Source organism: Triturus cristatus, chromosome 8 (assembly GCF_964204655.1).
Source record: "Triturus cristatus chromosome 8, aTriCri1.1, whole genome shotgun sequence".
Lineage (NCBI taxonomy): Eukaryota > Metazoa > Chordata > Amphibia > Caudata > Salamandridae > Triturus > Triturus cristatus.
This window is the reverse complement of record NC_140591.1, coordinates 995,269,809-995,282,938: the sequence shown is the minus strand read 5'-3', so window position 1 is coordinate 995,282,938 and position 13,130 is coordinate 995,269,809. Positions and strand designations below refer to the sequence as shown.

At 46.1% G+C, this 13,130-nt stretch overlaps 1 protein-coding gene across 1 annotated transcript in view; it reads left to right on the top strand.

Annotated features, from left to right (window-relative positions):
- The window catches only part of LOC146805332 (cilium assembly protein DZIP1-like), a 1,720,714-nt gene extending 1,715,613 nt beyond the window's left edge, over window positions 1-5,101 (top strand). The window contains exon 20 of the mRNA XM_085622543.1: window positions 5,001-5,101. Coding sequence (XP_085478669.1) covers window positions 5,001-5,012 — 12 coding nt within the window. The 3' untranslated portion in view covers window positions 5,013-5,101. The remainder of the gene's footprint in view (window positions 1-5,000) is intronic.
- The last annotated feature ends 8,029 nt before the right edge of the window (window positions 5,102-13,130 follow it).

The following is a 13,130-nucleotide window of genomic DNA, read 5'->3' as shown; positions in this document are numbered from 1 at the left end:
AACAAATGTGTTCAGGAAAGCCATTTTAACAGGACACAACTCAGCAGAGAGTACTCTGGTGAGAGAGCATACTCTTGTTTGTTGGCTCCTGATGAGAGTGTGACTAACTGTTCCCTCAAGAGTAGAATATTAAAAATAATGAAATGTTAATAAAGTGTTGGCTGTGTTTCAGTGCTACCTGCTGATAAAAGAACTTCCCTGAAAGACCCTGTTGGTTGGACTGTTGATGTTGCATTGACTGATTCCATGTAAGAGAGTATTGGATGTACAGACCTTGGCTCTGGACAGAAGAACATCTACTCTGATAATGTCCAAAGTATTCCAGAGGATAAGCCAAGCACACACTGTGTACACATTTGTGTGTGGTACAGTGGTTACAAACTTACAAGGCAGCCATTTAGAATGTCAACACAACTTTGGGCAGACATCTGTAAATCTTGATTAGTCCTTTATCTGCCCCTACATTAGTCAGAGGGGGCAGGTGGGATAGGCAACTGCCAGAACTAGACACCTTTAGGTTTTGTGCACCTTCTGCAATGGGAGCAGTCATTTATAATGCATCCCTAGTGTGTATCCACCTCAAGGATTTCAAATGGAATAACAACAGAAAAGAAGTTGCAATCCACAGGCAGAGATTTGTTACCAGAGACAGATTAGAATATATATATAAGGCAAGCAAACATATTTAGTACGGTAGATTCTTTTAGCAATTCTGAAGGCCTGCACCACCTCGATTAAAGAGTCTCAGAACTCGGTTAATGCTTTATCTAGCTATTTCTATGAAAAAGTTCAAGGTTTGTGAAGTTACAGCAAGGCTACAGTAGATTCAATATCACTCAGGGAATTTTAGGCTCAGCCTGTTCCTTGTGTGTGAATAAATGCCTTATTTTTCGAATTTTAAAACTTCACAACTAGAAGACTTCGAGCAATGTTTCTCCAACACCATGCAATCTAGCTTCCCTTCTGATCCATGCCTTGTAGGAATTCTTTTGGGAGCCAACTATGCAGTTAGTCTTCTTTTAAGACAATTTCTAAAGTCATCTGTAGTATATGGTCCTATTCCTCGGCATTAGAAAACTGCCATTGTTCATTCTAAAGAAAGCTACTTTGAACCTTGAAGAACTGGCCCATTTTTGCCTATTTTGACAGTTGCCATTTACCACTAAGCTGGTGAAGAGAGCAATAAGCTTGCAGCTGCAGGATGTTGTGGAGAATGACCTCTCTTCTTCAGGTTTTTGTCAAAGCCTGGCCATTGAATTTATGGTAAACCCAGCTATATATGATTTGAAGAGTAAGGCATGTGACAGTGGTGTTGGGTCCCGGTAGTGTTTTATTTATCATGTGCATTCACACTGATTGCTTGTAACATCCTGCATCAAAGATTGGCAAATCTGCAAAGCAACTGTGACTCAGTGGGCAGGATCCTTTCAAAAATATCCCAGGTTTTTCAGCTGGGAAAGTTGTCATCACTTTTTAACCAGTGCCTTGCGGATGTCCATCAGGGGCCATTTATCTCGACTTTGTTCAGCAATCTGTATCTCCAGCCTTTAGTTCATTTGCTATATGACTAGGCCTGGATATTTACAGATGTGTAGTCGACATGCATAATCTATTCAAAATCAACAGTGAAGAGAGTGAGAAAAAGCAAATCCCTCCTGGAGCACAGGACATGGTCTGAGTGTAGATGAATAATAATTGTTTAAATCCCAATCCATCAAAGTCTGAAATCATATTTATTGACCAAGAATCGACCGAGTAGCTGGGAACCTGGGGGTAGATTTATCATAGCCTTACATTGCCCTTCCGTCAAGCAAGGTAATGCAAGGGCAACGCAACACTTAAGTCAGATTTACCTAGCAACGCAAGGCCAGCTTGCCTGACCCTGCAGTGCTTGGTATATCTGGAGTAACGCAAGGCAACTCAAGTTGCTGCCTTGCGTTACTCTGCACCGGTGAGACATTCCATGGGTGGAGCATGGTGGGTGTTCCCATGCATACAGCCATGAATCTTGGTGTATTCCCAGACTTACCATGAGTGGTAGAACTGGGAAAGCGTCATAATGCTATACCCTCCCTGAGAAGGTGTAACAAGTAATTATTATTTCTGGGGATTATTTATCCTCCTTCTACATGTGCTGCTTTCTGCAGCACATGTAGAAGGAGGAAAAGCCGCAGGTGCAAGGGTGCCTGAATTGACGCAAGGCAGCATATTGTGCACCAGTGCAAGGAGAGGACAGAAATGCACCTTAAAATGTTAATAATGGCGCACACAATACAACACAGTTTCTTGCAGCATCGCATCGTGTGAAGGTTTGATAAATCTTAGCCCCAGGCTCTGGACAGTGTCTATGGGTGATTAACCAAATCTAGTGATTGTAATCTGGAACTAGGGAGCACGTCATGGTTCCCAACTTTAACTGACCAATTGAGTCTTTCTAGTCACACGATCCTTTTTCATTGCCTTGGGGTTTTTTGACGTATTATCCCTGTTCAAGGCCTTTCTTTCTAGATTCTCTAATTCCATACATCTCTGTCACTCAGCTAAATAAATCCAGAACCATCAATACATTCAAAACTCAGCAGCCACAGCAACTCTGTGGCTTAAAGAAATTTGATCATGCCTTCCTAGAACTGAATCCTATTTATTAGATGCCTATTTAGGAATAATTTGGCTTCACAGAGTTTACCACTGTAATAGATCTCACTTTCTTGCTAAGATATGTACAAACATGGCCTCATCAAACCTTACGATCTGCTTCAAGATCACTGTTTTTAGTCTCTAAAATAAAGAAGACATCTATGGGAGGTAAAGGTTTCCTTTAGATCAAATTTAGAGAGGGATCCAGTTTGTTAAGCCGTATGAAGAAATTGAAAATGTGGTTGCTTGATGAGTAGTAATTTTTAATTGTTGCTCTTCTGTAGTTGTCGATAGCACCAACAAGCCTTTTTGTATTTGCAAATCTCTTTTATTGATTTTATATTTTCAACACATACAATACTGGCATGTAAGTAGTACCGGACTTGCTGTTTATAACATGGATACAGTGCATGCATGAATTTATGTCCCAGCTGTATCATCTAGACAGTAGAAACAGTATAGGGTACATATTTGTGAGTGTAAATATAGTTCACATCCATTGATCGACTGTGAGAAGAGGCAGGGAACATAGAAACAGGACAATAATTATGATCATACAGTTCTAGTTATCTTGTACATCATATTCATTATTACATGTCTGTTACTATTCGCCTGTACATGTATTAGCATTCAGACTTGGTGGTAACATTGGTAGATGTCTATGCGGTGTCAATAATATAGGGAGAGAAGACAAAGAGATAAAGGGGGAATTACGTAAACTAACCAAAGGAACAAATATACATGTGTAACAGTTGGTCAGCACATATTGCCCCATCGGTGTCAGGTGAAAATTTGTGTGGTGTTTTCACAGCCAGTGGCTACCAGCTACGCCTTCACCTCTGAAGAGAGTGTTGATACATTCATATAAGCAGCTTGTGCTCTACTAGCCAAACGTGTTGTGGTGCATACATTACCCAACTTATGAGAGTATTAATTGCAGACAGAGTGTGCATCAGCAGAGTCCCCATTTGTCTAGTCCGCACTGAGTTGAAGCTCAGTATAGAGAGTGTCCCATCATGTTGTGATGGGAACCTTACGCAACCCTAGAGTTTCTTCTCGTCTAATGGCTAGGTTTTCCACTTTGGCCTACACGAGCATAGAGTGCCACCAGGCTATTATACTAGTAGGGTCTGGCGCTTTCAATTGTTTAGTAATCAGCGGGTAACCACTATCAATCCCAGCTCTAAGAATCTGGAAATGACCTCCATGTTTGGTGTCCTGCGGAAGTTATGTAGCAAGTAGGTTGGCCTAATGAAAGATAACGTTTGACCAGTGCAGGTGTGTAATATTGTCACCACTTCACTCCAATAAGCGCCCACCCAGGCACAGTTGCAGAGCATGTGCCCCAAGTCAAGTCAGCCCCATTTTCAGTGCACCTCGGACACACTAGTCAGCCTTTTTCACCCAGGTGCACGATCACGACCACCAGAATCCTTGCTGCTTGCTGTTGTTTATGAATGCTTCCATGGAAGCCTTTACATAACCCGTAAAGTGATCCCGTATGTGCCTGCGATACCTTTAGCGGGAACCCCGAATAGACAGACAGTAGTTTCTACGTCAGCAATTCGGAGGTGGCAGGAAAACGGCATCCAGACGCTTGGAGAACTGTATCGGGAAGGGGCACTTATACCCTATGTATCGCTAGTGGAGGAAGAAGGGCTCCTGCCGGGTCACTTCTTAGTCCATCGTTCACTGGTAGCTTCGCTCACAGCCAAGTGGGGAGACATCACGACAGAGCCACAAATGCATCTCACCATGCAGTACTTACATGTCATGGGATCGGGCAGGCACCTAAAGCGCTGGTTCGCAGCCTCACTAAGAACTCATACAGCGATTAGCTTAGACACACTCCGCCATAAATGGGAACAGGATTTGGGACGCCAGCTTACAGATGCGGATTGGGCCCAGTACTCGAGAGTCTGGTACGCATACCTAGGAATGTGCGCTTCCAGCAAATACAACTCTATGTAGTTCATAGAGCATACCGTACCCCGGCCAACAAGCCTTTCTTTAAGGGGAAAATGTATTTGAAAAAATCGGCAAACAGAAAAGAGCAAGGATAGTCCTACTGCTAAAGAGAACATTACATTGATATCAAGCTGGCATCTGCTTAACTAGTGATGTTTGAATTCTTTTTTTGATAAAAGATTTTATTGGTTGTTTGAATGTTTAATGATAAGTTAATATTTCAGCGCTGCTGGCCTACAAAGTTGGAAGTCTCATTCGAAAAAGCTGTGATTATGGTGCACTGTTTTTTTCTTTTACTCTCCTACTGTATGATGGTGATTCGATTAATAAATATTGTTATTTCTGATCACTGAAAAGAGGATGGAATTTTCAGAACTGTTTTCCATTTGTTGCAGGTTTGGAGGTGAAAAGCAGAGGATGCTGGGAACACAAAAGATGCTGGACTTTAATACAAGTTAGACGGTGCTGTTTGGGCTGCTATTAGTTAAAATAAATAAATAAGCATAACCCTTGCCTCCTTGCCCTTCATGTTGACTACTAAAATTCACATTAAAACTAGCACATAAGAGCTCTGTCAGTGAGAAGGAATCTCTCAATATATGCGCCTGAGGAACAAAACATTCACATACACCATTGTAAAGACTGCATCAATATTAAACATCAGCTAATGTCTTTCAAAACAAACCTTCGATACCACAATCTATCCAAACAAAACTTTACCTACGACACTCAGGGGGATATTTACAAGCCCCTATCTGCACCGGAGCGTCACTTTTTTTGAAGCTCCAGTAGTGTAGCGCCATTTTCCATACTTACAAGGTGGCGCTAAGCCACTTAATATGGCTTAACGCCACCTTGTAAATATGCCCCTATCCGCCGCAGTCCTCTGTGGCAAAGGGGCAAGCAATGGGTGTTGCTGTGGGCGTTCCACAGCAACACCCATTGCTTTTTCACACAGCCCCTGAATCACAAGGCTGAGGCAAAAACTAACGCCATATGAGGAGAAATTATGAATTTCCCCTCCTGTTTTACTTTTTTTATGTGTGCTGCATTCTGCAGAACACATACAAAGAGTTAACCATTATTGGTTGTTTATGTGCAGGAAGGTGTCCCATTCCAGCACTTAAACAATTGCTTCTGCAGCACAGGCACCCTTGCAACACGGCAGTAGGGTATCTGCGTTGGCTCTAGGCAGCTCTTTTTGTGCTAGGGGAAACACAAGGTTGCGCCGTATTCTTGCAAAAAAGGCACATCCCTGCATTTTAAAAAAGTCGAAGTGCGGCACTGCCAAATTTGGCGCAGCTCCACGCTCTGACTTTGTTTTGTAAGTATGCCCCTTAATCACCATTTGTTGTTGGGATCAATGAGTGAAATGATCATATACTCATGCCTTAAAACAAAATGTAACTTCTTTCATGTTACTGTGGAAATAAGGGGTATATTTATGAAATAGTCATGAAGCACAGAAAGCCAACTTGCTGCACTGCGTGACAGGGAAAGGGCAGGAATGTGCCATATTTAATACTATATATAATTTTGTGTATGTGTTCTATGTCATATATTTATCTTGAGATTAAAACCCTGTTCGGCTGGACAAAGAATATAGTTATGTTATGTTATGTTATGTTACGAGGTATTTGTTAAGCGCACGGCTACTCCCAGGAGTGTCCCGGCGCTGACCACAGGACCTGTAACGCAAGCCTAAAGTGCTAGCTGAGAAGAAAAAACAGCCTTAGGAGAGATTAGAACAGCAATGTTTTAAGTTCGCGACGGAAGCAGAAAAGATCTTTTTCCTGGCGCATCTTAACAGGGAGTTTGTTCCATAAGGACGATACCAAGACCTGAAAAGAGCGACCGCCCTGTCGTGAAAGGTGAAACCTGGGTGTGCGGAGCAGGTGTGCAGAGGAAGACCGTAGCGAACGTATAGGAACGTAGTGAAGACAACGGGCTCTCAAATAGGGTGCACCGATATTATGAGAGGCCTTAAAAGCAAGAACCAAAGCCTTGAAGTGAATTCTTTTTCGAATCGGCAGCCAATGAAGTGTTCTGAGAAGAGGGGAAGTGTGTGTGCGTCGATCAGCAAGAAAGATTGCTCGTGCAGCAGCATTTTGGGCCACTTGAAGGCGGTTAAGAAGGAATTCCGGAATGCCCAGATAAAGGACATTGACATAGTCAAGGCGGGACAGAATCAAAGCCTGCACCACTGTCCTGCTGTGGGATTGTGAGAGCAAAGGAAGAAAATTCCGTAACATCCTGAGGAGAGCAAAACAGGTACCCACCACAGACTGTACCTGAGTGCTCATAGAAAGTTTACTGTCTAGTTTGACCCCAAGATTCTTTACAGTGGTGGCCAATTGTGTGGGCGGAGGCATATTTGATGGCCACCAGGCACGCCAATTTTCATCAGGTGGACCGCCCAAAAAAATCATTTCAGATTTATCTGAATTGCATTTCAGGTGGTTGATGTTAAGCCAGCTGAAGACTGCTGAAAGGCAGAGCTTGATCTTATTGCCGTCCAGGACTTCATCCCTGGCACACGTAAAAAGTAATTGGGTATCGTCTGCATACGAGACAATTTTGGCATCGAATGATTCAGCCAGTGTTGCCAGGGGTGCCACAAACACATTAAAAAGGGTAGGGCTCAGGATGGAGCCCTGAGGGACTCCTACATTCATGGCTTCAATGTGAGCTTCAAAAGGGGGGGACCAGACAGTTTGTTGTTTATTCGTGAGATAAGACCAGAACCACTGCAGGGCGAGGTGCCCGATACCGCACCTCCATAGACGATCTAAGAGAAGGTCATGGGGTACGGTATCGAAAGCCGCTGATAAATCAAGAAGGACCAGCACTGCTCGACCGCCCCCGTCCAAAGTAACTTTAATTAGTTCAGAGACCTCAAGGAGAGCCGTTTCAGTGCTAAAATTAGCCCGAAAACCAGACTGGCTAGAATGTAAGATGTTATTAGATTCCAGGAAATCTCCGAGGATGTTATTAACATACTTCTAGCCTAGATTTATTCTTCATACAATCTCAGATTGTCTAGGGACCAATGTCTTTTATAAAATACTTACCGAAGGTCCCTGACCAATTGCCTATTGGGTTCCCTTGTCCTTTAAAACAAGACACAGAAAAGAGCAGCACACATTCAGTTTCGAAGCAACAAATTAAACTTTATTAAAATGAACACTGAAATGAAATGAAGACACATGGCCGCTCCCCACGGGACAATCCGTAGGTCCCAGCCTGCAGGACAAAAATCATGATGAGAAGGTGTGTCCTCCACACCTCAAAGGACAGCGATAGAGCGAAGGGGAGAGAGAGGAAGAGAGGGGTAGAGAGAGAGAGAGAGGGAGAGAGAGAGAAAGAGAAGAGAGGGGGAGAGAGAGAGAGAGAAGAAGAGAGGGGAGAGAGAGAAGAAGAGAGAGGGAGAGAGAAAGAGAGAGAGAGAAGAAGAGAGTGGGAGAGAGAGACAGTGCCGCCCCTGCACACCCAGGTCACACTGCTCACCTGCTGCCACTGGTGTGTCTCCAACCACGTGCAGGTATGTCTCGCATTTCAGCAACTGAGTCAGAGCCTCCAGCTGAAACAGAGTCCAGATGCATGACTGGCACAGTAGACACACCAGCACAAGAGAACATCGCCTGCCTGCCCATGCACACCCAGGCAGAGACACCCCAACCCCTCCTGCCGCCCATCAGAGCATGCCCGCCCTTGCACACCCAGGCCTCACTGCTCACCTTCCACCACAGGTGCATAGATGGGAGGTCCCGCCACGTGCCGCTGCAAGCCACAAGCCCGGGGCCCGCGGACATGGCACCCTCCACACCATGCAGCCACGCTCCGTAGCCAATAGGTCTCACGTCTGGTGCTGGGTCTTGATTACTCCATGGCAGAGGACATACCAGTGCACCAGGCACCATCGCAGGCTGCACACCCGCTCAGCCCAATGGGTGCCACTAACTCTGGGATCCTAGAAGCGATGCCACGTGGCGGTAGGCCCAAGCTGCCCGCTGGCTCTGGCCTACTCTGCAGTCCAGCAGGGCACACAAAACCTGAGCTGTCCGGACTGCCGGGACGGGGAATCATCGCAGGCTGCACACCAGCTCAGCAGCTTAAGGTGCCACTGACTCAGTGCACCCAAAGCCTGTGGCGGGGTGCCTGTGCCGGCCACAATGCTCTGAGTGCCACTAACCCTGTGCAACCCCAGTCAGAGCCATGTGGTGGCAGGCCTGTGCCGGTCGCAAGGCCTCGGGTGCCACTAACACTGTGCAATCCCAGTCAGCGCCACGTGGTGGTAGGCACCTTGCCGTGCACCAGGCCTCAAATGCCACCAACCCTGTGCGCAACAACTCATTGGCCCTTTATGAATGAGAAGCGTGGAGCGGCCATCATCCAGTCACCACCGGAAGAGGGGAATGTGGCGCTGTTGGCCCCTTATGTTGCTGAAGTCACATGGCCAGTGACGCCTGTACCGGATGGGAGTGGCTGTGACATGCTGACAACTAGACCAGTGACCTGCACACCACCAGTGAGTACGCCTGCGACGGGTAGCAATGATGGCCCCCCCTTGTGCGTCATTGGAGTGGTCTGTCCTTCCGTATGCCAGTTCAGCGCAGGGCTTGCCACAATGACCCGTGGGCTCAGGACGTGGTCCAGTCCAGGTCCGGACAAGGAAGTGACTGATGTATGTGTCCTTGTTGTAGTGTTCAGGGGACCAGGTACACAAAATGCAATGTCGCACCCTCTGACACGCATCCCACAGGATGAACATCATTGACGCAAGGGAAGGCACTGTCCCCACATTCATCCACACATCCATACCTGAATGATGTAAGACATGACACAGCAGTGCGCCACTGGATGTTTACTTGCACATCCAGTGCAGCTATGCAGCTGGAGCGGTACAAGGCAATGCCAAGCACACTACACAATATAGGCCCGTGTAGGGCCAGCCAGAGTCCATCCGGGGATGACATGTACTGCGGAAGAGGAAGGGTACAGTCCGCAGTCTATCCGCCGTGTCATTGGTCATCGAACATGATGTGGCAGTCTATGTCGCTGTCCAAGGTGAGTGCATTGGAGTGTATCGGGGGTCACTGGAAGGTCATGAGGCCATGTGCAGCACCAAGCAGAAACAGGCCAGGTGGCGGAAATGAATGCTAGTGCCTCCTGATCACACACCCATCCACGTCCTCGTCCCTGCATGTGTGCCCAGCCCCCCATGGGTGTTGCAGTACCGGCTGCGGCACTATCTGCCACTGACACATCAGGGGCCGGAGGGGGATTGTCGGCAGCACTGTGTGCCACTGACACACCAGGTGCCTGAGTGGATACACCTGCCGCACTGTGAGGCACTGACACACCAGGGGGCGTGGATGTGGATGGTGTGGGTGCAGCAGCATTCATCAGCACCACGTCTTGTGGCAGCAATGCCATGATGGAGGTCTGCAGGGCATGATAAATCCCAGCTACATTTCGATAATGTACAGCGGTGGCTGCCATCCTTTCCGCCTCCATACGCACCATGTCAACCATGAGCCTCCACATGTGTGCCAGCTCACGGCTGGTATTGCTGGAGCCACTCTGAGCGGACAGCTGTTCTACTCTCTACATCATGACTCCACAAATGTCAGTCATGGCTCGTTGGAGACAATGGGGTGGACATAGACACCCAAGGATGGTGTCCATTTTGGCAGCCATGAGTTTGAACCCCACCCGCACCTGCTCAGCCGTCTCCCTCTGGCCCTCCAGCACACATCGTTGGAAGGCCATTTGTTGTTCCTGGGGGACTTGGGTGGGTACCTGGGCTGTGGGTGCCTCCTGCTGGCTGGTTTGGGTGGGTCTCCTCGATGTAGCTGGGCTGCCCTGACCCTGGAGATGAGTAGCTGATGAGGTCAATGATGTCTAGGAGGGCTTGTTCATTGATGCTGGTGTTGTCCTCCTCGTCATCAGTGAAGAGTGGCTGGAACTGCTCTGCAGGAGGTTTTGACGATGCCCCTGCGATGTGAAGGGGAGATGGTGTATTACAATGTGTCCCCATGTATGTAGCCGCATTCTGACAGCATAGCATTGTACATTGTGACAGTCTGTGGGTCTGTGCGAGGACTCAGGGTTATTGTGGGTGTGGTCTGTGCTCTACTTGATTGTGCATGTGTGCCATTGTGCCTATCTACACCCATCCCCCCAGTACCTGGTGGTCGCAAACACTGTTGCGGTTGTGTTGTGTCCTGTCGAGCAGTGTCCAGTCCCCGGACTCCAGCCACAGTATCCACACTGATGACTGTCGACACCAGCTCCTCCATGTCATCCAGCTCGAGCTGTGGCACTGGGCCCCCACCTCCAGTCTGATTTGCTGCCCTCTGGTTGGTGGAGAGTTTCTCCTTGGTCTTCCACTTGATGTCATTACTCTTGACCTCGTCCATTGTCCGCTTGTGCTCTCCGACGGCATTCACCTTGTCGACAATGTCCCACCATATTCCAGTTTTGGTGCCCAATGACACGTTGGAGGTGATGAAGAGTTGTTGATGGTGTTCCATCACCTACGTGACTATGATCCTGTTCGCCTGCAGACTGAACTTCGTCCTCCTTGTCTTCTTGTCCTTGCCCTTCCCTGTCCCCGATGTCCCTGGCTGGTCGTCCGGGGTGCTTGTGGGGTTGCGCTCTTCCTCTGCGCCTGCTCCGGCTGCCTCCATGGTGCTTGGGTGTAGGTCAGTTTGGGTGTGGGTGTTTTTTTCTACTTTTATGGTGATTTTTTCAGCCTGCCAGGTGTGTGTTGCAGGCCTGGCGTTGCTTATCGCTGATTTCCTCATTGCGCTTTGGCTCATCGCGTGTTTTTGGGTGTTGTGGTTTGTGTTTTTATCTCCGTCGTGGTGGTTGTATCGCGGACATTGTCCACGGTGTCAGCGGAGTATTGCATGGTACCACCTTGTTGTGAATTCCACGTTGACACAGGGTTATTTTCCCGCGATGAGCTGCGATATTGGAATTTGCGTTAAGCTACTCTTGTGGTAGTTATCACACGTTCTTGTGAATATACCCCCTAGTTTTAATAGGAAATCATTTATTTACCTCAATTTTTGATTTTTCAAAGTGATTGGCCATTTTTTTCTATTTTTTGTGATTTTAGCCGATGTGCAGTTTGTGTTGAAAATGGGTATGAAACCCATGGGTAAAGGCAGAAAGCTATACATTTCCAAAAACTAGACAACATTCTCAATTTAGAACTGGGACATTTGTGCAAATTGCTCATGGTTTCCCCAAATAAACTAATCATTGCAATAAAATATAATTAAAAGAAGTAGGAAAAAAATAACAATTGGTGACAACGTTTCCAATTGGAAATTTGTGCCCTGTAGGTGAATTTACAAAAGTTACATACTGTTATGTCCAACAGACCTGGTCACAGGAAAACATAGTATTTGTTTGTTGTCCAAAAACATGTGTTACCTAGAGTCAACATCTGAGTTGCTGCTTATAAGGATTTTTCATTGTGTACCGACCATGAAGCAATTCATATGGTAAAACCTCATGAATTAAAAATAGATTTGAAGGAAACTTCTTTGTTTTTTCTATCAGAACTGGGGGAACACAGGGTAATAGGTTTTTGTGGATCGCCACAGCTCCTGGAACCTTCCTTCACGAAAGTTTGAGGGGAAAAGTGTCATTTTAGCCAAAGTTTGAGGTTTGCAGCGCTGTGTAGATTTTTAAGCGTAGTTGGATCCATGCAATCAAACCACCCTGGACTCCCCAGTGTCTAGTTTTCAGAAATGTCTAGATTTGGTGGTTTACCTAGTTGCTGGCTTCCTCGGGATCCGAAAAATGCAGCCTTTCAGCAAGGCAAGTGTGAGAAAATTGGGATTTACTTCCACACTTTTGGCCATGTCAAAACGTGCACACAAAAGAATCCAAATGTTCTCTTGTTTACTCTGGGATGGGAATGCTCAGTGATGTCATCAATTATGTTAATTTAGCATTTCATAAGTGATGTAATATGTGAGGACAAGCAGTGCATGGCGGAGAAGCTTTTTATGATTACCACAGTAAACTATAGCTGTTGAATTTCAGTGTTTTTTGGTTTGTAAGTGTTAGTTTTTGTATGATTTCAGCACCTAACTAAAGTGTCACTTCAACCTTTGGTCTTTTCATTGAATTTCTAGGCTTTGTTGTAATCTAATCTCAAATCTAATAACCATACATAACTATGATGTCACTTTAACCATTGTTTTTTCAGTGAATATCTGAGGTTTTTTTTAAACGTAAGATCATATTACCATACCTAACTATAATGTCACTTTAACCTTTGTCTTTTCAGTGAATTTCTATTTATAACGTCACTTGATCATATTTTTTTTATCATAAACTGAGCACAGCTTTTGGCTGTGAGCGGCAGTGGTTGCGCACAAGATCTGACATCTGGACAGGCTCTGAGCCCAATCCCATGCCAATGACCTATATCTCATGAGTACTCAACCATGCTGTGCACAGGCTTTGGCTGTGTGTGGTGGGGGTTAGTCGTAATGCCTGGT